At 39.4% G+C, this 27,756-nt stretch overlaps 1 protein-coding gene and 1 long non-coding RNA gene across 3 annotated transcripts; one reads left to right on the top strand and one right to left on the bottom strand.

Moving 5' to 3' along the window:
• Positions 1–55: 55 nt before the first annotated feature.
• On the bottom strand, positions 56–9,189 carry LOC118495559. The gene is made up of 3 exons (XR_004898012.1): positions 9,059–9,189; positions 8,580–8,629; positions 56–1,373 (listed from the first exon to the last, which is right to left on the bottom strand). It is a non-coding gene; the product is annotated as an uncharacterized LOC118495559 (long non-coding RNA).
• On the top strand, positions 8,027–27,700 carry LOC116049151 (RNA-binding motif, single-stranded-interacting protein 1). Of its 2 annotated transcripts, XM_036004024.1 has the most exons (15): positions 8,027–8,327; positions 11,999–12,124; positions 12,240–12,403; positions 14,250–14,308; positions 15,522–15,613; positions 18,541–18,698; positions 22,395–22,474; positions 23,077–23,192; positions 23,538–23,587; positions 23,692–23,779; positions 23,903–23,953; positions 24,617–24,727; positions 24,866–24,946; positions 25,037–25,115; positions 26,645–27,700. In XM_036004024.1, the coding sequence occupies exons 3-14, from the start codon at positions 12,267–12,269 to the stop codon at positions 25,106–25,108; spliced, it is 1,095 nt and encodes a 364-aa protein (XP_035859917.1). In that variant the 5' UTR covers positions 8,027–8,327; positions 11,999–12,124; positions 12,240–12,266; the 3' UTR covers positions 25,109–25,115; positions 26,645–27,700. The 2 variants fall into 2 exon arrangements, with proteins under 2 accessions (XP_035859917.1, XP_035859916.1); XM_036004023.1 differs by lacking the exon at positions 11,999–12,124.
• The last annotated feature ends 56 nt before the right edge of the window (positions 27,701–27,756 follow it).

Genomic DNA, 27,756 nt, shown 5'->3' on the forward strand with positions numbered 1-27,756 from the left:
ATTTTAATCTAACTTTCTCACACAGCTGTCTGTTACCGCCTCATGGCCGTTTGAAACTGCTAACTACTAAACAACTAATAATAATTGCTTAAATTAACATATATTTTCTTTTAGTTTTTACATAGTTGTACACAGGGAGGTACTGTATGTGTTAGGCTAAATGAGCCAACAAAGTTTTCTCAGTCTGACTTAATCCTGTCTACAAATAAAAAAGCTGAATAGGTAGATGAGCATTTCTTGTCTCCTTCATCAGTTTGAGTATAAATTAGTGCACAGCTTTGTGTGGCCGGTCTAGCACAGTGGGACTCCAGTGGCTTGGCTCCCAGGGGTCGTTTTCTGGAGTCCTGCCACAGAGGTTGTGTCGTCTGTGACCCTCACGGACATTCCAACCTCAACCTCTACTCCTCCTGAGAATGACTTACACTCCCAGATTGCCAGCAACAACCTCCAGTCATGTAAAAAACATAAGGAATTCCTTTAAGGAAGAGAACGGCTTAAGTATGTCACATATTTTTCATGGTTTCTTTGAACTCTTGTCATAATTCTTGTCTTGTGGTTGTGCTAAAGAAAAATGTAATTTTATATTGTGGTAAACTGATAAGCAATTATTTGATCATTGAACACTGGGTGAGGCATATGAGTCACTTCAATGACCACATAATCATTCACCTCAAGTACCATTTTCTCTTTCTGTTCAGTCCTCAATTCTCCCTTTGTTCATCTTTCCTCAGGAGGAAATTATATTACTCAGCTGGCTGCTCAGGATATTAATGTTACCCCAAAAAAAAGAAAATCAGGAATATTTCAGTACAGTCATTATCAACTTTATCTGCCATGCCTTGGTGAGAGTAAACAACACTAAAGATGGGAAAAGTGCAAACATGATGAGACAGATTCATGAATTCTCTGTTCCCTTTCATGTGGCAATCTGCTCTGTTTGATCGCTCTTTCTCTCTCACATAGGCTGAAAGGTAGTGTGTATAGTGTAGCATTTCTGACAACAATACCGGTATGTGCATTTCCTGCATTGCGAGACCACAGTGTATTAGTACTTCAATAACCTGAGGCGTTGAACAGAAGACAAGAAGAATACACTGGGTGTTGCCTTCATTATGAACCATTGTTGCCTTTAGAAATGTAATCAATCTCTGTTACATGCAGTCACTTAAAACAGATATATATATGCTCATTGTACACAATAAAGTGAGCAGAGAGGTGTTTTTCTTGAGATATGAGTCTCTCAAAGTGATTTTTGTCCAATACCATGACCTCACCACTTACAGGAGGACATTAGTAATGCAGAGAGGCCTCATAAATTTCACCAGAAGTGATCTCTGGGGAGACGGTGTCCTTCCGGCATCATCCAGCTTACCCTGGAGAAGACATTTGAAAGGGTCAGATGTGGGGGGGTTTAAATTTCATCAATTATAGGACATTGGTGTATGTGGTTTATTGAATGATCTGTGCCCTCAATATCTGCAATTAGTAGGATGAGTGGAGTATTTGTATGCACAATACCACGTATCAACTGATATTATCGTTGTAACGTTGTATTGCCCACAGGCCGACGAGCCCATTGTCCTTTGTGATATGTCACTGGTGAAAATGATACCAAGCTTGCTGTTATAGGGGCCCCTGTTTTAGATACACATCACACTGGAGCCTGGCTGGAGCTCAGCAGTAAATCTTGAGCCAATGTAAGGGTCCATCCATGTTTCCTCCGTGTCTAGCAAAATAAACAATCTGCTGTGGGTCTGCAGAAACGCGAGATCAGACAGAGGGCAGAAGTGAGGACTCTGACATGCTGGGGGAGGAGGAATGCAGGCGGGGGAAACACATAGATCAGATTTCAGGAGCCCCAGAGAGAGATGGAGGTGACTAAAGAGGAACCTTGCTGTCAAGAGACCAAGAAACTATGAATGAAAGAAAGACAAAAAAATGTCTTTGCCCCTTTGCACATTTTCTTCATAAAAATGTTTGCATATGGTTGTGGTATTTATTCATTACAATCTATCTCACTGTGAAGAGGTGCAATTGGTGTTTTTCTTCTGAAATATGTGAAAGTAGGTGTGTCAGAGCAGACCAGTGAGCCACTGTGGCTTCCATCAGAAGCTAAAGCTGCACACAATATTGTTTTGGTTGAGGCTCTGGCCTCGGGGGCTTCCTGCTATTTGAAGAGGATGGGGTGGGGATGAGTAATGTTGAGTAACGAGTAAAGATTCTGTAGTTCTAAGAATTGTACACTATTAGTCATTTATTCTAAATCTTTATGGGGAATTTTATGATCGTCAGCAATACTTGACTCTTATTTGCTCCTGTAGGCTAATTGATTTTTTTATATGGCAAATTCCAGTGAGAAGGAAAAACATGCAACTGTGAATATTTTGTGTTAAACTCCATCATGCTTATTTGTACCTCCACAGCGATCAATTAGATGGTGCTCCTAACTGTACTTTATGATGCAGAAATTCTGCAAAGTCTTTCCTGCAAGCTTATTGTATTTCCTGATTGATAGAGAAAGGAAGTTCTCTCCCTGTTCCTGTTACATAAGAGCTTAACCACAAACCTCTCATTGAACAAAATGTTGTTTATATGCAAGGTAAAGAGTATCAACCAAACTAATTCTAACATCCCTGAATAGCTCTTTAATAGTAATTTAAAGAGTAGATTTTTCACATATCCTGTTACTTCTCGTATTACTGAATCAATGTGATAAAAATAAGTTATGTGCCCTCTCTGTCAATAGATTTTAAGAGTTTTAAAAACAAACCCTTCACTTTTGATCAAATGTCATCATATTTTAGCTTATTTCACTTTACGCAAATACTCATTTTGCTTGATTGATGAACAGTTCAAAAGCCCCCAAAGTGAGCCAGTAGTATATTACTGGTTGTCCCCAAACGTGTGCATTGATTTTAATCTGTCAGAATAAGAAAAGGCATTTTGGACAGCCAAAATCAATAGTCATGTGGAAAGGGAGGGTCACAGCGATGTGTGGGTTTCCCACAGAGGGTGAGGTTCAACAGATATGGATGTGATGAGAATATACATAGCAGAATGCCACTGAACGCTTTTATTTCTGTCTTGATGTGTTGTGAAATGTTGGCATCAACAAATATTCCCTCGCTATTTCCCTAATACCTGCAAACCAAGGTACAGTATGTTGGGTTGCATATACTGTTTGTTCTGAAGGAATTGGGTGGACTTGATAAGGCATGTGGAATGTTCACAACTGGCTGACTGTATATAGATCTCATTTCTGTAAGCTGCACAAACAAAGTTGTTGCAGCTGTGATGTAGATGCTGTATTTGCTCTTCAGAACATGTCCTAACGCGAAAAACATAGAGCAAAAGTTTACATCTGTTGATTTTGCAAATGCTCTCAATTACTTTCAGAACTGAGAATATTATAGCAACCGACTCTGCAGCATACTACAAGTCAGTTATGTCGCTTTGTAGGGTAAAATAGTAAAAAATGTCAGTTGAGATGGAACAAAACTGAAGAAGTGAAAGGGCATATGAGGATAAGAAGAAAATCCCCAGCTGACCTCACCTAAAGAGTCCTCTTCATTACTTAAGCTCATGAAAAATGTATCAGCAGGAGACTTAAGGCTCCAGATAGATGAAACTGGAAACACAGATGCATTCATTCACACTATCAACAGTAGTGGAAATCATAGTTTTTGGTGCATTAGTATGTCCTCAAAAACACTTCCTGACAGGTTCTCAATGAGTGGACTTTATAGAATGGGGCCATTCATTCATGGCGTCTCTTGTGATTACAAGGGATGGTTGGATTTATCTGATTATTATTTAACTGGTTACCAGCTGACCAACAAAGATGAAATAGCAAAGCACTATAGTGACATATAAACTGATGTGTAACATTTTACTGTGTTTAAGTCTCTTATACTGTGATCCCCATACATTTCCACTCATCACCACTATCCCACTTTGGGCTTTCTTAGATTTTCTCACCAAAATAAACATGTATTTATCTTTAAAATGAATTTGAATGCTGTTTAAATGCTGTTTTTGGACTGTGTTCGTTGTGTTCTCTCTCTTGAAATAAAGCATACTATCGATACAGATTGTTCAGAGCTAAAAACGCATAGCAGTTATGTAGTGCTAATTTGGTAATATTTTGGCAATAGGCAATGGCAGACTGCCTTCACCCAACTAAACTTTAAATCATTGTCAATGTGGATGTATTAACTGCCATGGTGAGAATGTGGACAATGGCATTTTGCTGCGTCTGAACAGCACCATACAATGTTTACAATAAAGTTTGGAGAGTTGCCTGGCAGCAAAATGTACACAATGAAACAGCTCAGTGGCGCTGCTCTTTATGTCAGTGTCAGGCCTAAAAGAACTGCCTTTGTACACATATGACTCTCATTCTCGGGACATTTGACATGAGCAAAATGAGGGCCAGGCTCCACAATAAAGCCTATACTGCTGCTGTCAAGTATTTCCTCTCATATATTAGAAAGAATTCAGAAACGCTTCAAATATGTGTGTAAAAATGTCAGTGGAAAATATGAATAAAACTTTCCTTATCATACAAACCTCTGTATGTGAGGACAATTTTAAAAGAAGACTACATTGTGTGGTATCATGGAGGCTCATAATGTTTCAAAAACATTTGTATTTGCAACCCTGTCTTTGTCATGTTTTTATATCACTTCATAAAGTGATTTCAGGGATCAATAAAAATTAATTGTCATTAATGACCAAAGCTTTAGCACATCTATCAACGAAATAGCATTTCACACATACATATACGTATGTATGTATGTATGTATATATATATATATATATATGTTCCAAGTTTTCTAATGCAGTATAATACTCAGGTATGGGATTTACTCACAAATAATAAATACAGATGAAGAGTGTAATGGACATCACCAGTGTACAGCTGCCCTCACCAGTGTTATGATATCCAAGTTCCCTGTTGCAGTAAATCAAACACAGATTATGAAACACATGGGGAGAGATTCCACAGAATCCTTTTAATAAAGACTATGAAAGCATGTTTCAAACATCTAGCCTATAATGTATTCCTTAAAAAAAAGAATCCTCAATTGTCCATTATTAGACAGAGCCAGTAAAGTGACTCATTCATTTTTATAACTGAGTAGGGCTGTGTTGAACACCACCACCACATCAGCACCTCAATTAAAGTATTGCGAGTTGTGAATGTAGCATTTTTCTCTGTGTGACACACACACACACACACACACACACACACACACATGCATTCACAGCTCTCTTTTGTGGCTAATTTACAGTCAAGAGTCAGGGGAAATGAATCTGCTGTTGCCAAAAGGGGTTACACGCCCTAACCCAAATACTTTCATCCAGGCAGGAAGGTACAGAGACTGTTACTAAAAGCTTCCTGGAGCTGCTAAAACACTTCTCAGGAATCTAATACAGAGGGGACGTGAGAAGAAACCTCTCTCTCTCTCTCTCTCTCTCTCTCTCTCTCTCTCTCTCTCTCTCTCTCTCTCTCTCTCTCTCTCTCTCTCTCTCTCTCTTTCACAGAATGAGCTGTGAGACTGTAATTGCTGTTATGATTTGCAAGAACAAAATAGAGAGCAACACTTTCTTCATATACCTCAGAGTTGTTTGCTGGTAGAGACTGTTTTCATTAGCTCAGTGAGGTAGCACATTGTGCAAAGTAGCACAATGTCCTAAAATAACTTCACCCTCTTATTTCCCTCGGAAATACCCAGGGTGTGTGAGAGTGAGCTATCTGTGTGTCTATGGGTTTGTGTCTTAGTGATCTTGTAATCTTTGCATCTATGCATGTTTGTGCCTGTTATAGTGATTGTGAATGTGCAATGAAAGAAGATCCCCGTCAATGTCATGCTCTCTGGATATCTGGCAAGAGGCTGCCCTTTTATATCAAAGCAATCTGCTTGCAGTGATTTAATTGTATATTGTATATACAGTAGGCCTTAGAGATATTCTAGTTTAATGGAAAACAGTGGAAATTGTTTAATTATAAATGATTCTACCTGTGATAATAACACTAATTTCCATTATTATTAGGTGTAGGTTTATGTAGGTGTCATTATAGTGCTACATAACTACAGGAATCAGAGATAATCTTTCCTTTCACTGTTTCATAAAAGATGGTGGTTCTATTGCCTGTCTGTCTACCACTCCCCCTTTAGTACCCTGAGCAAAGTGCTGAATCAGACCTCTTTTCCTTCCCTTCAATGCTGACCAATTGACTCATGTTGGCCTGGTCAACTTCTCTACATGCTCTACTAATGACCTTTGCTTTCATTTAAAAATATCACATATCACACCTACACAATGTGCAAATTTAATTTGTATCTCATCTGTCTTATTTGTTCTCATTGACAGTGGTAACACAAAACAACTGCTATCAACAACTGACTAAAACTAACTGAAATCAGGGAGACCAGAAGGTTCAACTGTTTAGGGAGTCTATAAGGGCAGAACAAGACAGCGGTTATAGCATGGTGCTTGTTCCTTGCTGAAGGTCACCATTAATTCACATTTTCAGCCACCAGTGTTGGTTTTCCAATCAGCAGATGACATTGGTGGGTAGATTGCTTTTGATTTATAGCCCAGCCTGCCCCTCTTACCTGCTCCAATAAAGACCTCCCCCACACACCACACACACACACACACACACACACACACACACACACACACAAACCACCACAACCACCTGTCACTCACATTAAGAAGGTCTTACTGCGCACAATCCATTAGAGAAGTCATCTATTTCAACAAAATGTTACTCTACTGCAAGACCTAATCCTTAAAGGATTAGTTCATCAGAATAATCAAAAGCATATTTTTCCAAATGTCCGCTAGTGGTTTCTAGTCATGCAGATAGTTTCTATTTTGTTTTCGGAGGTTTTGCAATATCCACTGGACTGATCCTTTACCTCAATTGCAAACCAAACATTTGTCCCATTTCACTTATCCTTGATATAATGTAGCAATTAGATAAAAAAAAAAAAAAAAAAAAAAAAAATATATATATATATATTTTAAGAGTGATACCTATATGCTTGTATTAGGGCTGGGCGATATGACGATATATAACCGTCAAAACCATATGAAAATGTCAACTGGATATATTTTTCTATGTCGTTTCTATCGCAATGTCGAAAAACCACTGCGTTATGAAAGATTTTTTAAATATTAAATTACCGGAGTAGTCTATACAAAAATAGGCTTAACCATGTGGTTATTTCTTTTAGACTATTTATTTATTGAAATACCAGAAAACTGAAATGATATATCGTGATATATATTGTTGTCGAGATATGAAATCACCTATATCGTGATATAAGATTTTGGCCCTATCGCCCAGCCCTAGCTTATGTGTATCCAGATCTTAAGTAGCCTACTGCGTTTTTTTTTTTTTTTTTATAGCTGGGCCTTCTTTTTTTATCAAATCTAATCTTGCGGGAAAGGGATGCGTTTGTACTACACCACTGAGCAATCATTATTCAGGTCACTATAAAACCACACCAATTTATCATATCCATTTAGGCTACATTGTAGCTCTATTGATCATCGATAGTGGGCTGCATCCCAACTAAATAGAATCCTTCACTGCCATTAATAATGTTTTATTTTATTTGCCCTTCTTCTGATTATATTCTCCTTAGGTTTTACAAGATAAACGCAAAAATATCCTGAAACTTGTCAGAATATCACATCCAGGACCAGCCGCACGGTGGAATGTTTGGTATGCATCTTTTAATACATGAACAACAATAAGGTGGAAACAGTGTCTTTATATTATGTGTTTAGATAACAAAAGTCAATTCAGATTTTCATAAATGCCGAGACATATTTTGCATATACCAAAAATGTACTTTTAAATCTTCATTATAGCAAAAACGATTTAAAGTGTTTTGTATTTTGGTAACATTGTTAAAACACCACCCCTACACCAAATGGTCGAATGGTTTCGCCCACCTTGGCAGCGTTTGTCCTGCGCAGCACACTGACTGCAAATCAATGAAGCCAGTCAAACAAACTGGGCAGGGCAATCGAAGTTGGGACAATTTACGGAGGTTTCTGTTGCTGGATAGTCGACGACAATAAGGATATGTATACAGCTAATATGTATAGCATCCTATTTTTGTGTCATTTAGCGTAGTAAGGAGTCTATCCATGTCAAATAATATTCTACTTATACGAGGAGTTTAATGTATTTCGCTAGAAAATTGAAGCTTAACTGAAAACAAACTAACGTTACCCTCCCTGAACTGAGGATGATTTTTGCTAATACTGGAAACCCACTAAGGACTCCGTATCGCAAACAGGTAAATACGCTAATATTTGACCAGCCTTCAGACATTAAAAGCACAAAGCTGACTTCATGGAAGTCGCTGAAAAAGTCTAACGTTGTATGTCAGCAGCTCACAGTTTAAATAAACTTAACGTTGCATAGCCTGTAGGTCGGCGCTCAAACAGAAAGAAAACTTACTTTGTTTTTTGTAATTTGAAATGGTAGTGTTGTGTTCCTGTGTGTGATGAAACATTCAGATAGACCACGGTATGCATAATGAGAATACCTGCTGCTCGGGCTGTGGTCCAGGTCCAACACTGCTGGAGCGATACAGGCCTATATGACCTCAGTTGATGCTTAATTTAATAGTTGCCAAATAGCAAAATAGGCCTATGTAATACAACATATTTTGGCTTATTAATGAAGTAGCCTACACATCAGCTGGCAATAAACACCACTTCATAGAAACTCGACCAAACCAAAGTTTGCAATTTCCATAGCAGGCTATATTTGTTCTTAGTTTGGACAAGTGAAGATTGGTTGGCTTCTATTTTGTCAAATTTACATTCAGTGATAGAAAACCATAGGTTACCTTGAATGTAGGCCTAATTCTACACCCTAGTTGCGGTATTATGTTTAACTGTGTTGTACAGAATTAAACAATAGGCTATGGATGGCTTGTCCACTGATGCATTTACTTTGTCCCAGTTAGATATAGATTTTTAAAACTCCCTTTAGCTAACAGACTTTAATAAGCATATTTACTCTGCTGTGCTCATGTTGTTATCCTGTGGCTAGAGCTCCATGGGCGAGGCCTGTTACTGGAAGCCCTGTGTATTTCCAGTGCGGATATGACGGCCTCTGCCGGTCTGGAGCTGGCTGATAAGATGCCGCCCTCTCCCCATCACAGTCTCTCACAGTCCTGCATCTAAGTAGCCAGTCACGTGTATGAAAACTAAATTCTCTTCCAGTCCCATAGAAAAGGGAAGCTGCACTCACCTGAAGCCCAGACTGTGAAAAAGCAACTTGGGACTTTGTGGCAGGCATTTTCGTTAAAGACTGGCTTGTCTTGAGTGTTGGTTCATATGTTATAAACTATTGCTCGAATGTAATGCATGTCTCTTTTTATTTTTAAGTAAAAGTTAAATACAAATGCAACATGGAGCTTTTTTTCTTCTTTTTAGATCTAAAAGCTTTTGTCTCTAGCCCCATTCATTTACAACATTTAGCTGTATTTATTTTTCTCATAAAAAAAATATATATATTTTTCTCCCCAACCCTACAGTTTAAGTTTATTACTCTTTTTGTTTTTTGTTTTTTTACTCTTTTTTTTTTTTTTTTTTTAGTCGCTGACATAAATATATTGGTATGAAATGAGTTTTATTCAGCGTAAGTTAAGGAGTATTTCCAATCTGGAAAATGAATTTCGCCACGGTTAGGTTGTTTGTAAGTAAGGGCTAGTCATGAGAGCAACTGTGACATTTTTCACATTTAATAGTTTGTTTATTATTTTGTTTGTCTGTTGATAAGGTCTTTATTTAGTTTTACAAGAACTGCAAAATATTTCATGACTACTCTTCTGTCACATATTCATGTATGTAGCAACATTATTGCTGTTGTCCTCATCCATTACCTTTTTAATTTGTGGAACAACTTTGTTTGCCTCCATACACTGAAAGCATGTTCATTACTTTACCTTTGTTACACATACCATGCTTAAGTATAGTCTCGCATTGCCAGATCTTCCTCCACAGCGCTGCGGAGGAGGGTCTGGCTAGTCCACACAGCATTCCGTGATGGGAGAAAAACGTGCTCTGGGTTATTGGCATTTCTTTAAACCAATCACAATTGTCTTGGGGCGGCGCTAAGCTCGGCACGGAGCCATGGTGCCTCTGCAAAATAGCCGGAACTTGTTTTGATGGAACGTGTATGTTCAAAAGTTGTTTTAGTCGTGCAACAGAAAACTCAGATTGGACAGATAGTCTAGCTAGCTGTCTGGATTTACCCTGCAGAGATCGGAGGAGCAGTTAACCATAGTCCTCATGAATCGACCGAAGTTTAAAGCTTTGGGGGCGGTGCACGGTCACTGAAGGCTTGTATCGTGTGGACGTGCCAACAGTTTTGTTGTCGTTGCTTAGAATTCCTCATGGGGGTGGCAGAAACTACGCATTATAGCTTTAAAATTCCAACACAAAGAAAGCGGAAGGAAATGGACATCAGCCGAAAAGACATCATCCGGCGGAATTTCCGGCGGCATCGGAACAGTCGCGGAAGTGGAACGTCGTGGATATAGACTAATGCTTAAGAGAACAGATAACTGTTTTTTTATGGTGGAAGAAATGAGGACCTGTGCTACCAATCAGTTAGTAAACAGTGAGTCAAACTTGTTTCACCGTGAAGGCATTTGAGGCTGTTGACCAGTAGGTCACAAGAGAAGATAATTTAGACTTGGGTTGCTCAAGCCTGTCACCACTTTATGCCTGGGATTCCATCAGCTTCCTCTCAGCTTGTGATTCCTCAGAGAGGGGGTTTGGGGGATAATCAGTGTTGGATAGTAAAGAGAAAGACACATCCCTTAAGGGGAAAGCTCTCTCCTGATCTGTGTCTTGTAAAGGACAGGGTTGCCCAATCACTGAAGGATTTTAATTTTGTTTTTCCCTTGCCCTCGGAAGGACTTAGGAAGGAGCTTATTTGACACCTGAGGCAGTGTGACATCAGTCTGACACTGATGTCAGAGTTACAAGCCCCTATGGAGCCTGATTGTGCTGACTGTGAAGGTGTTATGGAGCTTGTTCTGCAGATATGGATCACTGCTCTGTAAAACATTAATCCTCCCACTGGACAGGAACCCACATGTTACTAATGATGGAGTGTCCAGACTGTTCATCTTTTTTCCCTTTTTTAATATGAGAGTGAGTGACTTGGTGAGGGCACACAGCAGGCCTTTCTCAGTCGATGTATATGTGAAATCACACACAGAGAGACATCTAATCATTTTATCTCCTTGTATCTTACTCTTTTTTTTTCAGAAAAGTGCAGCAAGTTGTTTTGTCCTGACATGGAAAAGGATTAGGCTTACTTAAAGCTGCTGTAATCAATATTGTTAAATTAACGACGTGCATGTAAAAGGGGTCACTTGTAGTGACGTACCCACAGACGATTAGCCTATTACCCGACTGGGCAGTTCCCCTCAGCTCAACATAGCATTTCAGCGTCTAACTGTTTTGGTTTTACAGTATGCAACTTTACAGTTTTATTTCACTCTCACCGCATCCATGCCATTTCCAGACGCAACAGTCAGCTTTGTTCAGCTCTTTAAAAAGTTCCAAAACCCACTGTATGCTACCTGCCCTGCAGCAGACAGACACAGTTAGCAGCTAGCTACTGTACATACTATAACATTTTACAGATAAATCACTAGACATTTCCCTCAGTAGTTGGTGGAGAGCAAAACAGAGCTAAAAGATAGGTGATATTGGTCTTCATTTCATCAGTTTGCCAGAAACGCAACTCTAAATGAATACTAATGTTACTCTCTATCTGCTGGATGTGTAAATAAGCAACTGTTTGCTAACAACTTTGCCTTATTAACTTTTTAAGGTGATAATATCTCAATATTATATTTACAGTTTGTTTCTGCTGCCCCGAAGTGGCTTTAAGAGTAACATAACACCACCTGAAAATCTAATTTCTGCGGACCTCAAGTAGTTTCGCACCTTGCTACAGTGATGTACAAGTGTACTCCAGGGTCTATCAATACACTGTGACATCAGAAGCACACTTCTGACGACACCCAACCACATCCATTAGGGATGCCGGTTGTGGTCAGAGGTGAATCTTTGGACTTGAGAACTTTGAGCCATGACAATAAACGTTCTTATTTAATTACCAGCCAGCCTGAATTTGATTTTAACCTAGTTTTTCTGTGTTTCCCTGCCTATTCCAGCCATCTGTTGCCTCATCATCACACCCCATGGCTCCACCCAGCCCAAGCAACAATAGCAGCAGCAGTAGCACTACAGGTTGGGACCAGCTCAGCAAAACGAACCTCTACATCCGAGGCCTGTCCCCTTCAACCACAGACCATGACCTGGTCAAGCTCTGTCAGCCGTGAGTACCACACTTCCTCTCATTATTATCTGCCATCGATCAGCCATTGATTTTTTGGCCTACTTACTACTGGAGTACTTTTGGACAATGCAGAGAGCGTTGTGAGTCACCTATGGATTAATGTGCATATTTGAGATTCTTACAAATGCGGCAGTATTTCAGACTTCATTTGAATATGACATGAAAAATGTATCTTGAAAACCACACAAGGACAGAGTGAGATGAGCATGTGGGGCACAGCAGCAGAGGTTTCATATATCATGTGCGTGGATAAAGGAGAGATACTGTCAGCACTGGGCTTGTCCACAGCTCTCTTTTGTGCGCTGAATGCTTTATATTTGCCAAGCAGAGAGACCACCATGGTGCCTCATAGATTTTATTTGCTTTTTTTCTGAGGCCCCCTCTTCACAATGCGATACTGACTTTGCAACACAAAGCTGCCAATTCATTTTTTGGGTGTTTAGAAATATATTACATATTGAAATTGGCCTCAGCAGCGACACTGTATTTAACTCTTCTTTTATTTGATTTTATTATTCAGATGGATAAAAAAAACAGTACGGCGAGAATGTCATCTTTTTACTTTTAAATTTGATTGATCCTCCTTTAGATTTACTAGAGCAGCCTAAATGCAATGCTTTTCACTTGTTTTAATGTACTTCACACTTCGTATGTGAACTAAATTATTGGATGAGCTTTTTATCACTTCCTATTTACATTGTGATGGCAGTGGAAGAACAAATACTTTAGAGAGCCGTTGCCTGTGCTCCATGGCTGCAACACAGCAAGCACCTGGAAGTACGGTGGCCACTACGGAAACCATTGTTGCACGTGTTAAATTTGGAACTGATGATCGGATTCAAAACCAAAATTTCCAAACGATTCCAAAAAAAACCCCGATTCCATTGGAATCGTAATTTTTGAAACAAATCCAAGTTGGAACCGGTCCTTGATGCCCAATCCTAGTCGCAACATATTATTTGAGATTAGAGTTCAGATGAAGAACAGGTTATAAATGAATGCTATTTTATCATTTAGCCTAATCCCTGGCTAAAGTGTCCTTCCGGTTAACTGCAGGGTACATTGTGGTTTGCATCATGGTCACTGTAGATTATATATATATATATATATATATATATATATATATATATATATATATATATATATATATATATATATATATATCTATCTACAGTGACCATGATGCAAACCAACAGCAATGTACTGTCTACTATTACAACTAACTGTTTACATACATAAACAGCTGTTTTAAAATCGGCACCAACAAATCACAGTTAAAGAAGTCAAATTAGCTATTGAGACTCTAATAAAACAAAACAAAAAAACAAGGTTTTACCTATTACACAACGACATGAGCCAGACCAGACTTTTTAATGTCGTTCTCTGTTTTGTAAGGCAGTGGTTTGCAGATATACTTACTAGCATCTGTAAGTGAAAAAAGTGTGCCATTAAAAAGTGGAAGGTGTAAACAGTTCACCAGTGTTCCTAAATATAAAATGAAAACATGAATTATATGTCAGAACTTTACATATGGATGACTCCCTCTTTGATCCCAACTGTCCAAGTGACCCAACTTCTCCTAAAAGAGACTTTGGTGACTCTGTATAAAGTTTGAGACAGTGGTTGAGTTTAAAAGGGACTGTTTAGCTTCGCACTCATATGGTGGGGATTTTCACCACCACATGGAAACCACTTCCTGCTTCTCATATTTTTACGGTGATGTCATAGATTGTTGCTCAACCCTCCCTTTCTGTGTGTTTTATAACTGGCTCTGTCTGGTACATAATCCAGCTAACAATGCCTCCCTTTTCTGCTCCTCCCCTAGGTATGGCAAAATTGTGTCAACAAAGGCCATCCTGGACAAAACTACAAACAAATGCAAAGGTGTGTGAAGTTGTTTTTCCTCCTAACTTCACTGCCCTCTTTTATCTCTTCTTTAATTAAGTATGTATCAAGGTATCTCATGAAGTGCCCTGCATGATTTTCAACACCTCAAGAGAGATTACCACTTCTACACTTTCTCAAAAATTGGTAGACATCCATTGTGGGAATCCTATCAAAACATCAAGTCATTCAACAGCTATGCAGTTGTGTCAGATGATCCCGGCAAGTCAGGAAACAGACAGCCAGGCTGCTCAAAGCTGCCTCCCAGCTCATGTTATTTTAAGCCTCAGCCCATGTCTGTTGGTGTGTCACTGCTGCCGGTGCTTCCTGGGAAGAAGTGTCCGATGACTCCTCTTTCTGCTGAGTGACAGTGTTGGTCTTGTTCCATTTCTAGTAGACTACCCATCTGACTAAAGAGGGACTTACTGATTCTCTCTAGTGCTGATGGGATTAAGAGAACTCTTTGTCACTCTCCTCTGGATTATACAGATGCCAGTAAATCGATGGCTCTCAGTGAAAAGGGACACTGTAATAGACCTTGTAAAGCTCTGACTGAATTTTAAATAAAAGTCAGAGACGGCTTCAGCAATAACTTTGTGCAACCAAAATTGTATTTTTTCTAATGTCAGAATTATCAAGAACTTATAGTCAAACCAAGACAATAATTCACATTAAACGTTTAGTACCAATGTGACCTTTTTTTTTCTTCATTTTTTTATCTAAAAGGGCCCTGCCATATTTACCATAATTTAGCTTGAATAGGTTAAATATAGCAGATGCAGTAGAGGTAAAGGACTATAGGTTCACCCTGTTTGTACCCCCTAGGACAAAGAGCTGACCTGAGCCATGAACGTCACACTGGTATCTGCATCCTCAGCGTTTTTCTACCTCCACTTCCACACACACACACACACACACACACACACACACACACACACACACACACACACAAACATGCGCGCACACACGCACAAACAAAAGCTGTACACAGTTAGATGAACTTATATAATGCAGCAGTATATACATACTGTAAATTCACTGTAACACTGTATGTAAAGCTTTATAGTAATGTGTTTTACCCACTGATGAACACACACCCCATCACCATCCACCACAGAGAGGCATAGGTCAGCCCATGCAGCACGGAGGCTCAGCCATTGTTTTGTGCTGGCTATAGAATATTGTCTGCTAATTGTGCTGCATGTCTTCTCAGGATATGGCTTTGTGGACTTTGACAGCCCCGCTGCAGCTCAGAAAGCTGTGGCTGCCTTGAAGACCACTGGTGTCCAAGCTCAGATGGCAAAGGTGAGAATTCATTACAGTCTAATCCTGATATCACGCCCAAACAAGTCACCCAGTAACACTGTTTCTCCTCCATCCAGCTGGCGAGGCAACCTAAACCTAATCTTTGTGTAATTAAATAGCAGGATTGGAATCCTTGACTGCAGGGTATATTCTTACCAACCCTTTTGTTGAATCCTAAAGGAAGCATGTGCTGAAAACAGTGAATATTTGTGCATACGTGTGTGTTTGGAACTTTATTTGATTTTAGGCATTTGCACAATTATAGTATTCTAGTGAGACATTTGCGGTATCAACAGCATCTCCAACTTTCACCTGCTGCCGTCGTTTCTCTCTTATTTGTCTTATTATCTCCTCCTCCATCTTCATTTCTTTTTCCATAAAGTTTGACTCCTGTTGCATTAATAGTGTAGTTAATACAGTGCACATTTGTGCTGCACCACTTTCTTAGTAAATCTGTCCCCCAATGATTAAATGTGTTTGGCAATTTGCTAATATATTCATACATGGTTTATAATGTACATATATGTGTGTGCATTTCCCTGCAAGTGTTGCTTTTATGGTTTCCAAAATTATTCTGTCTGGCGACAGCTCCCAGCCAGGATTCAGAAGGGTTTCGGATGTGAGTGGTGCCAATAGTTAGACTTTAGGGTGTAGAGATTGGTGTTGCTGACAGCGGGATGACGTAGCAGAGGAATTATCCACCGTTATCCACCGGAGCTGAGACTAGTCTTTCTGTCTCCTCCAAAGCACCATTACACATACATTTAGTATCTTCCTGAAAGATAATTTTACTTGAACCTCTAAAAAATGAACATGCAGCAAATGAGGCTTCATGTAGCAAATATGTAAAAAAAAAAGAAAAACATTGGACAAAATTGCAGAACTGCTAATAATAAACAAATTTCTCTTCTTTATTTGACAAGTTGGAGTTGAATTGTCATGTAAAATCAAAAGTTCAAACTATTGCTTTAATACTGACCATGTTGCGTGGACAGACAGTGTCATTAATACACTACAGTTCCAGCTTTATTTATTCAGAGATTTTCAGATGACAGGCTTTAAAGTAGGACTGTATTACTTTAGGCACCTATACCCTCAGACATCCGAAAAAGGAAGTTAATAATTGTGTGTTGTTATGGTAACAGAAACCAGTCAGGGGAAATTAGTTCCCATACAGCACTTAGCAAGAACCCTTGGCCTCATTTCCCTGTCTGGGGATCTGTAGAGCTTCTTGACATGCCTCTGTGCACCCATTTTACTTTTTTAATTAAAATAGAGCAGCTCCGAGGGGCATGCTGAAGTTTAATCTTTGTATTGTGGAAGGTAAATGGCATTATAAAGTGTGAGTTTTTCACTCCAGCTTTATTCTCACTATTGCTGAAGCTTGTTTGGGCTTAATGGACTTTAAAGGTCCCTTTTCCTGTGTTTTTTTTTTTTTTTTTTTTTTTTTTTTAATAATCTGCCTAGGCACCCTCAATGGGCTTTCTCTCATTATTATTTTAAGGCAGGTGGTGGGAAGTGGCCAGATAAGAGATTTTCTCTTTTTATGATATGTTATTTCACTGAATGTCTTGTGATACGTGATTATGTGCTTCCCTTTCTCTGTATGCATATAAGGGATTCACCTAATGCACGTTTGCATTAGAAGTTATTAATCTAGGCAACATTGTATGTCATAGTTTTATGGAGCTGTGTGAAAGACATTAATAGAGGAACAGCATTGTTTTATATTGTTTCTTGTGACCGGAAAGTCGCAGTCCAATCCCTGGATCAGCAATCTAATTGTGGGCAGAGGAAGTGAAAAAGCAGCACTTGCCTGTCCCTCATTTCCACAATTGTTAGCACCCTTGAGGAAGACATTTGAAGTCCCAACTGCTTCAGTGAAGCTGCTGAGTGGCCTTTATGATCCCCAGCGGGAAAATTCAGTTGAGGCAGCTGTCCAATAATAGCATAACAGAAATAAGTACAGAGAAGTATGGAAAGTAAAGTAACAGAAATAAATAGCATAAATTACGTGACAATAAAGACCAGGTCAAAATGTAATTAACAAGTAATGTACGTATAACAACAGAAAATAAGCTTCCTGTTATTACGTAACAATGTATCAATTGCCTAACTGGGGGGCTCAATTAAGGGACACTTAGCTCTGCCACTGAAAAAGGCCTAAAAGGTAAAGCAGAAAAGCAGCCTTTTTTTATACATGTGTGTGTACATCCATGTGTGAAAGGCAGGTATCACTGAAGGTCTCCTGCTCTCTTTTGAGTTATAAAAGCTGCATAGAGCTGTGGTGCTGAAACACATCCCTGCACCCCTCACTCCATCCTCTCATCTCTCCTTCTACTGTGTTCAGGACCAACTGAACGCCTTCCCTGGGTTTTGTTGAATGTTTGTTTAACATTTTGTCGAAATGTAGATTTTTCTGTTGTGTGTATTACTTTACTAGTAATCCGACCTGTCCCTGTAGCTGACTCTGAACAGCACAACGTTGATGAATATTAATGGTGGGAGGCCGATCCCCAAGGACTCGTAGCCGTGTCTTATGTTTCTGCTGATGCTATTAAAATACAGCAAGAAATCAGCTGATGTGAGCCTCAAGCCACCGTGGGCTGCATGCAAATCTCTATTTATTACGGCTCATAGTGACCCTTTACTACCAAAAGAAACCCAACAGAGACAGACGGGAAGAAGCAGAGATAACTGATCCCTATTGGAAGTCTATTATAAATGTTTAGCCGTTTCCAGGGATAAATTATATGGAAAAGGAAACTTCTCCTTCCGTCCTCTCTTCCCCATTGTTACTAAAGCCAGTGTGGGTGTGATACTACAAAGGAATGTTTTTGTGTTTTCCAGGTGTGTCTCAAGCATTTCCCTTAGTGTAATTACATCGCCTCTGGCTTCCTCTTACTCCTTTCTTTTTCAATATACAGCAACAGGAACAAGACCCGACAAACTTGTACATCTCCAATTTGCCTATGTCTATGGATGAGCAGGAACTGGAGAACATGTTAAAGCACTTCGGCCAGGTCATCTCCACACGCATCTTGAGGGACTCCAGTGGAGGCAGCAGAGGAGTGGGCTTTGCAAGGTCAGATCCTTGTGTAATATATTAAAACTGACTCATGGTCCTGGAAAAATATAAAGAAACCATTTTTTACTGATGCCACATATAGCATTTTAACATCAATACATTTAAACTATGTCAAATATGTCACATTGGTATGATTAAACAAATAAAGAGCCCTTTATTTAGCAGTAAAGACCACTGTGCGACCAGTAAAATAGAAATGATGTCAGGGACGGGGGAAGGGAGACAAGTGGCAATACCCCCTTTACAACACTAAGCCCAAGACACACCAAGCCTATAATGAGCCGTCGGACAGTCTGGCTAGGTCTGTGACTCGAGTCTGTTCGGTGTGTTCTGTGCCGTCGTCCGTCCGAGGGGCCGTCGGCCTTCAGCCTTCATTTTGGCCGATTTGACATGTTGAATCAGAAGGCAGGCACTGCCGGCAGTCGGACTCAAATGATCAATCTGATTGGTAGCCGGAAACGAGGAGCGGTTTGAGCGTGACTAGAGTCTCTCAAAATCTAACGAAAATCTTTTAAACTGACCTTTGTCGATCTGAAATGAAGACAGATTCAGCAACTGCATGGCCTATTTCCCACTTAAAATGTTTTCAGAAACACGTTTCAGTGAACTATTTTAGTAAAATCTGAGATCGTATTCTGAACAAGCCGCCATGACAGTCTGGCTTTGAATTTCCCATAGACATATATAAAATAGACCAACAGATCCCGTTGCTCTGGACGGAGACCAGTGAAGGATATTAGAAGCACTTTTCCCGTGATGGCTGAGCATTACTGCGCAGCCTCCAACTGAGAGAGATGCAGAAATGTGATGTGAGCAACCTGTCTGAAAGTTGTAAGTTTTCTGGTAGCTGTGCCAAGAGAAATCTCAATCATTCCAAATCTTGCAGAGATGGAGAGCATAGGTATTGACCCTTTGCACGTGACGTCACGCTCCAGTCGCGCGAATTATGAACGCCATGACGGATGGCGGAAGAGCTATGCTGTAGATGGACGGCAAGCTAAACTCGTACGTTTTCGTTCGTGTTTGTGTTCTCACATTCACAATGTGAATAATCTTCACTAACACAAGCATGCAGAGTAATCCTCACCAACACAAGCATGTGTATGTATTGCCTTTCTGTTTCAAATGAGTGATAAATAAAATGATCCTCAACCAGCTAGCTGCCGTGCTAACCAGCTAACAGGTCCAACGAAAAATATCAGTTAAATTAAAGATGACATGGCACGGAAACTAGCTTCAAAAACGAGTTAAATGCGGGTCTGCGGAGCTCCTACCCCGGCTACGCGAGTACTTTCGATAGAAAAAACCCCGACCCGAATCAGTGCAGGTAACACGGAGAAGCTGCAGCTACGTACTACAAACGTCCACTGAGCTAAAACGGCAGTGGTCGGGGCCTTTGTGCCTCTTAACAGACACAAAATGCAATTAATATGTCTGTGCCACATGAACAGGGCCCTTACGTGTCAACAAGATGCGTTTTCAACTCAGACATTGTTTAAATTCACCTACCTTGGTCCCTGTCTCAATCCTGCTGGTAGCTAGCTTGCCCTGCTAGCCGTTAGCTGCTAGCTGCCGTCCAATGAGTGCCGTCCAGCTACACCCGTACTACTGTTTTTGTTTTAGGGGGGAATAAACTTCAAGACGTGGCATGACCTGTCCTCTGGACATAACCACACCACCGCTGATTATTATTGGGATAATTATCACAGAAGCCTGTCTGAATACACTCACAGGACAGCAGCTAGCAGCTAACAGCTAAAGTACTCGTGTAGCTATAGCGATCAAGATTAACGTAAAAATTGCCCGGAATTCTCCTTTAAGTAAAGAATAGATGTTAATACAAAATAAACCCTAGATTGATGTCTTATCTTTGCCATTATGAGGTACCTCCCCCCGCCGTTAGCGTAGCATCACGTACCTCTAACCCAGCCAGCTATAAAGAACTGGTTAGCATCCAGACTTTTAAAAGCTTTGAGATCAGCACCAGTGTATGGGGATACCCCGTTTACCACATAGTGGTACAGATCGTGTGGACTGAAGTCGGGCAGACTCTGTGATTTAATGAGGTCCGTGAAAACGGAGGGAGAACGAATTAAGGGTCGGTATCCAACCCTGCTATCTCCAACTTCTCCAAATACTGCTCTCTTTGTGAGCACCTACCAGATGCCCTACCTCGACCGATAACGGCACAACAACTTGTTGTTCAATAGAAGAAGCCATATAAAGCCACAAATACAGTTTATTTAGTGTTATGTATTTCAAACTGATTGAAACTATGAAACTTTCCGCTCGTCCACTACTGTTTAACCTGTGCTTCCGCCGTCCGTCATGGCGCCGTCACGTGGTTGTGTGACGTGTTTGCAAAGGGTCATAAGGAGATAACAGGCACATGCTAATTATTGCTAACTAAAATGCTAGTTAACATTAGTAACTTAGTAGCCTTTTATACATTGTCGTGTTTCTTTAGAAATAAACAATTAGAGACAAATAGAGTCTTTAAACGCTTCAGATGTAAACTTATTCGCTGTCAAAGTGACGCCAAAATGAATGGCAGCCAATAGAATGCTAACTGGAGGTGATGGCTTGATAGCATCAAAATGGCGCCATAGGAGCTACGCGTTCCCGGGGAGAGGCTTACCCCCTTGGAATTTCCGGAGAAACCAGACCCACGTGACACGTTCGTCCAATCAGCTGCCGGTTTTCATTTTTGGGCGACAATACAGATTAACGCCACCTGCTGTTATGGAGACGTATTACGTCTCGTCGTTTTGGTGTGTTCCGAGGCACTTTTTGGACCGAGGGTCGGCCGTCTGGTTGGTGTGTCATGACCTTTAGGCATCACAGTCATTTGGCTTTTACATTTGAGAAACAATAGTGCTAACTATACCAACGGATTAAAATCCAGGCTATCAGATGGCTGGGTTGGCTCAGTGGGTAGAGCAGGCACACATATACTAAGAGGTTTATGCCTCGACACAGAGGTCCAGGGTTCGAATCAGACCTGTGACGGTTTCCTGCATGTCTTCCCCCTCTCTCTCTCTCCCCTTTCTCACCAGCTGTCCTATCAGTTAAAGGCGGAAAAGCCCAAAAAATAATCTTTTAAAAAAATAAATCCAGGCTGTCAGTAATACCAGCTACCAATGATGAAGTGATGTTTAAAAATATTATATTTAACAGCTTTCAATTTGTTAAAAGAAAAAGATTATTTTTTTTTTTTTTAAACAGTGGGTTTTGCTGATTTCTCATCATAAAAAAACCCATGCAGTTAAATGCTGAATGTGTTTCATTTTGAAAAGTAATACCTAAAAACACATAGCTATGTTGTCAAGAACAAGGCGGAGAGAACAGCGCATGTATGGACAAATGGAAACACCTTTTATGAAATAGTTTCACAATGACTGCTGGCTTCCACCATAACCTGCACAACCTGACATTTAACTAAAATACCTGACGGATGAGGTCATGGTCATTATTGACAAAACAAAAATGTCATAATGCATCATAGGATTGTTTGTGTATAGGTATGTATGGCAAGTTTAGTTTGCAAGTTGATAACATATGTACACGTTGGGCTTGCAATCTTTTATCTTGAACCACCCACCCAGAAAGAAAAGAGTTTATGGAAAGCACCTTCTCGCCCTTTTTACTGCAGTTCTTACTGATGTAGCTATGCTCTGTCTTTTATGACTTTAGGATGGAGTCAACTGAAAAATGTGATGCAGTCATTTCTCACTTCAATGGAAAGTTTATTAAGACACCTGCAGGTGTTCCAGGTAAGACATGCAGTATAATTATCTTATATTCACAGGTACGCACTGCAGAAATGTAATGTAGGCTAGTTTATCTGCCATACCATGAAAATAATATTGTAAAGAAAATAACAGGATTTGTCTTGTAATGACTATAATGTGTACAATGTTAATGGCCGGTGTTTTATAGGCAGGATGAAGTGGTCAGCCAATTGATTCATGCCTCCAACAGGAGTCAGTGAGTCTGCTGCTCATATACACTCAGGTCTGAGTGGCAGAGCACAGACAAAGAAAACGAGAGAGGGAGCTGCTCTGTTTGGCCTCCACTCCCTCTCTAAGCATTTTAATTGGATTATTAGACTGAAATAGTCTCTGCTGGCCTTGCCTCCTTTAGGAAGGGGAGGGGATCACAGCTCCACAGCTGCCAGATTAGATGTCTGCATTCCCAGGCTGGCTAGTAAATGTGCACTCCCAGGCTTCAGGGAGTTAGTGACTCTGTATAGCAAGCAATAACACAAAGTGTGTGTGTGTGTGTGTGTGTGTGTGTGTGTGTGTGTGTGTGTGTGTGTGTGTTTTAATATTTGTTTAAGACAAAGTTTATTATATCGCCACTTCTCTCTCTTTAGCACCATCTGAACCTTTGCTGTGCAAGTTTGCTGATGGTGGACAGAAAAAGCGACAAAGTCAGAATAAATTTGCCCTGAATGGTCGCGGTTGGGGAAGGGACATTGACTCCAGACTGGTAAGTGGTGAAAGGAACCAATCCATGATATGAATAATAAAGGACACATTTCAGGTGCGCCTAAAGTGTTGTACATGTCGGATAAAAAACAGAGTGTAATAAATATTACAACATTTAGAGTGACTTTATTGTTGTTTAGTGTCACTGAAGAGTCATCTAAAGGAATAAATCACATGTATCGTATCTACCACACCTGATTTTTATTGCGTTGTAATCCTGGTTATCTATGCTGTTAATTATAAAGTATTTTGTAGTCAAGACGTGTATCATGACATTGTTTTGGTTAAGTATTGGTGTTTCATGCTTCAGTTTAGTTGACAAACCTGTACCTTCTTTTGTTCCCAGGCCGGAATGACACTGACATATGACCCCAGTGCAGCTGCTATGCAAAATGGGTAAGCCACATCAACAGATAAGACTGCACTGTCATGGTCAGTATGTATTTCATTGTACTTAGCTTTTTTATTCTACTAAATTACACTTTATTCTGTGTCCACAGATTTTTCCCACAAGCATACAGTATTTCAAACCGGATGATTGCTCAAACGTCCATGTCTCCTTACATGTCTCCAGTTTCAACATACCAGGTTTGAACCCTTCTCTTCAATTATGATTATGTAGCTTTCATACTGTAATACAACAAAGGCACAACATTTCATTTATCAGTTTTAATGCAAGCGTGTTTACAGTGTGTTTGTGTGATGTTCCAGGTGCAAAACCCATCCTGGATGACTCATCAACCCTACATTATGCAGCACCCAGTAAGAACAAAATCTTCTCATCATCATTTTCTTCATCACAACTTTCTTTCCCTTTTTTTCTATTTCTTTAAAACATTTCCCTCTATGGTTATAACAGAATTTAAACATTTTTCTGTAAACAGACACAATATGTGAGAGTAGTAGTTGCACATAAGGTGACACTGATCCTTGAGGATTTGCAGTACTAAAGTGTTTGTATAGGAGTGTAAAAACGACTGTTTTGGAGAGGCTATGTGAAGCTGTGTATTTGTTGACAGATGCCGAATATTTTTTAACAGATGGGTTTCAATTGAGAATGAGGAGTCCTTTCTTGCTTTGAAAATGAGCCAGCATAGATGAGAAAACACTGCTAGATGCATCAGGCCAGCCAAGATGCTTATAGACAACTTGCTCAACTTGTGACTATTCACCTTCTGGTGTGTGTATTAGATGTGAAGTCGGAGATTACTCAGTTTCTCTTTGCCTGAAATCCAATCCTGCAAAACTGATTATGCTCATTGTTATTTACATTATAGATATTCTGTATCATTTCCATGACATTCTATCTTGTTTACTGTGTGTTTTTGAGAAGTATTTCAGGTTTAAAGAAGGATATTTTCTCAGTGACTCTGTGTATGCACAAGCTGCAGACATTCCTCTCATCTGCTCACACTTTTCTTCCAGGGTACTGTGATATCGCCCTCTATGGACCCATCTATGTCACTACAGCCTACTTCCATGATGGCCCCTCTTGCACAGCAGATGAGTCACCTCTCTATGGGCAATGCAGGAACAGTAAGAGAACTCTGCTTGGGATCAGAAATTAGTTCACACATACTTATTTTTAGAATGAGGTGTTTAAAAGTGCTTCATTAAACTGTAAAATGTATAGATGAACATGCTCTATATATATTTCTCTCCTTCATTGTGCAGTTTATGGCCGCAAACACATCTATGCAAGGAGCATATATCCCACAGTATGCCCACATGCAGACATCAAATGTTCCTGTAGAGGTACGTGCATTAACATCATTGTAGCCTGATGTGTATGAAGCATCATCGTCATTTTAAACAATAGCTTATTGTTATTTTACTCTCTTACAGGAAAATGGTGCACAGTCCCAAGTGGACTCATCCAGCAATCATTCCCCATATTCCTACCAACAAACCAAGTAGTGCTGAGGTAACATTTGGACAACAGCTAAAACAATCATGTCTACAAATACAACGGATGCTAAGGATCTTTTCACTGTTTTGCACAGGTTCTGCAAATGTTTAAGTGAGACTATTTTTGGTATCATTGTCATCAAATGATTTGAATTATATATATATATATATTAAAAAAAAAAAAAAAAAAAAAAAGTTTTAAAAAGTTTTATTTTCATACTAGAAAATGTTTATTTTTTACCAAGAATTGCCGCAGGATGCAAGGAAGACTAGTTGTTAAAGTGCATGATAGTAAATGTGTCTTTTGTTAATATTTCCAGATTTCTTTTTCTTCTGAAGACTTTTTTCAGTCAGACATTTTGAAAATAATGTTTTTGTGCTTGCTGTGTTGAGTGTTGCTATGGTGAAGTGTTACGTGTTGTTTTCTTGTAAAGTGATTTCTCTTAGTAATTTAGGTTGATCTTGCTGTCTGATTAAAATTTGCCTTCATAGTTTTGATACAGTAGTTGTACAGAAACACCACAGAGCAGCAATAAGCAAAAAAAATGTTATGAGCTATTGCCTTGCCTTGCCTATGTAGGACTTTTTTTAAGGAAATCAATGTGTTGTTGCTTTCCCCTCTCCCAAAACTGATAGAAAAGTAGAAGAAATTTTAGATTTTAAATCAAATGTCTCCACATCTGATAATTTTATTGGATGTAATATTTATTAGTAAGAATACCTTACATGTTTCTGGATGTTGGATGTGTTACCTTTTGAATCTTGCCTCGTTGATTATTGTAGAATAGCCGAAATTGAACTTGGCAGGGTGGGGAAATGAGAAGGGGTAAATGTATTTTGTTTGTCGGACGTGTTTTTTGTCTTTTTTGGGTGATGTTAATTGTTATTTTGATGGGGTGTGTCTTTTTCACTTTTATTTGAAAAAACTAACAGGAAAACAGACTTATGATTGTGCAAAAAAAACTCATCAAAGCCTTGTAATAGAACTTAAGGCAATAGTTCTGTGAGTTGGGGAGTAAAATTTGATGTGTGTGTTATTGAACCTCACTCTTTAATAGGAAACAAACAAACTAGGCACTTTCAATTGTAGTTTACTTCACCAAAGATTGTGAGCTAGTACACTGAGGAAATTGTCTCTTTAACCAGGACACAAGTGACTCTGCGAACTAGATTGCAGTTTGGACAGTGTGCCTTTTTTGTACAATTACATTCAGTTTTATTAGGTAATTGTACAGTACGGACACGCACAAGCATGAAGGAAGGCCTGGATCCAACAAGTGCCACACATTCATTTCATACTTACAGAATAATGGAAATTGTAACATTATAGTAAAATAAATTAAACTATGAAAGGACAGTGCTATGACTTTTTAAAAAAAAAAAAAAAAAGTCCGATCATTTTTTTTTTTTTTTTTTTTTTTATATAAACATAGTGGATTAGAGCAGGCTTTTTGATTATGGTATCCTCCAATGAGCCTGTGATTCGACCTGGTGGTCAGTCAGACCAGTTATCTACCTCAGAGTTTTCTTTCTCCTCTGTACTAGGTCGGGTTAGCAGGTCCAGCCCGCCCTTCCAGACCAAATGCCACGCTCAGGAGCTGGCCACATACAACTGTTTCCTTATAGGTTGTTTTGAATACTTTGGGATTTTCTTCAAACCAATTTTTTTATGATGTATTGTTGTAATCATTAGGGTGGGCAACAACATGTTTCTACTCATGTTCACACATTCAGTTTCATAGTTTTAAAAAGGCTGCTGCTTTTATGGCAATAGATTCCAGAGCAGGGTTCAAAATAAGCAATATCCACCAGCCAAATGCTGGTAAAATATGCAAGTGGCTGGTAGATTTGTTCCACTCACCAGCCAAAATAAACAATGGTAATCTATTGAGTGGCTGGTAAAATTTGAACATTCACTGGCCATTTGGCTAATGGATGACAAAGTTAATTTTGAATCCTGTTCCAGAGGCTGATTTAAAATGTTACAGACCAATAATGACAACAAAGCGTTGTGGTGTTCAATGGATCTGTGCTCCATTAAACAAACATGCTTGTTGCTTTGTCGAGGGTCTAGATGTATTCGCAGCAGCATTTCCTCTGTAGTTCGCTTGAGTGTGCAACAAATGTAAAGGGCCGCTGTGATTATACTTGAGATTTCTGTGTAATGCCTGAAACTGAGAAGTAATACTGTCTTGTGAGGTTAATGCTGCTAGTGGTGTCTGAACCATGTGCCATAGTATCTGGGTCAAGAGTTGCAGAGGTGCACATAAGAAGAATTGCTCATATAAGTAACCACCATTTTGAACAGTCATTAAGTTATATGAAAAAAAAGTTCTAATTTATGAAGATTGTTGTACAGACAGATTGAGGAAATAAGAGATTTTCATGGAGCTATATGAAAGTTTATTGGTTTTTCTTTTTACTTGTGCCACATAATTGCCAGTGGTAACTTGTATGTACAGTTTAAGGAATCTCTCCTCTTTAATTTTGTTTTTCTGGTGTTTGTTAAAGCCAAAGACCTTTGTTTTCTCAGTAGAATGTTGCCTAAGGTTTATTCTTTCCAATTCTTTGACATTTTGAATAAAAACTTTTAACTTTTAATCCATTGTAAGTCTAGTCTTTGTTGTTGGGAGGAGCTACTGTTCTTCATCCTGAAC

Source organism: Sander lucioperca, chromosome 8, assembly GCF_008315115.2.
Source record: "Sander lucioperca isolate FBNREF2018 chromosome 8, SLUC_FBN_1.2, whole genome shotgun sequence".
Lineage (NCBI taxonomy): Eukaryota > Metazoa > Chordata > Actinopteri > Perciformes > Percidae > Sander > Sander lucioperca.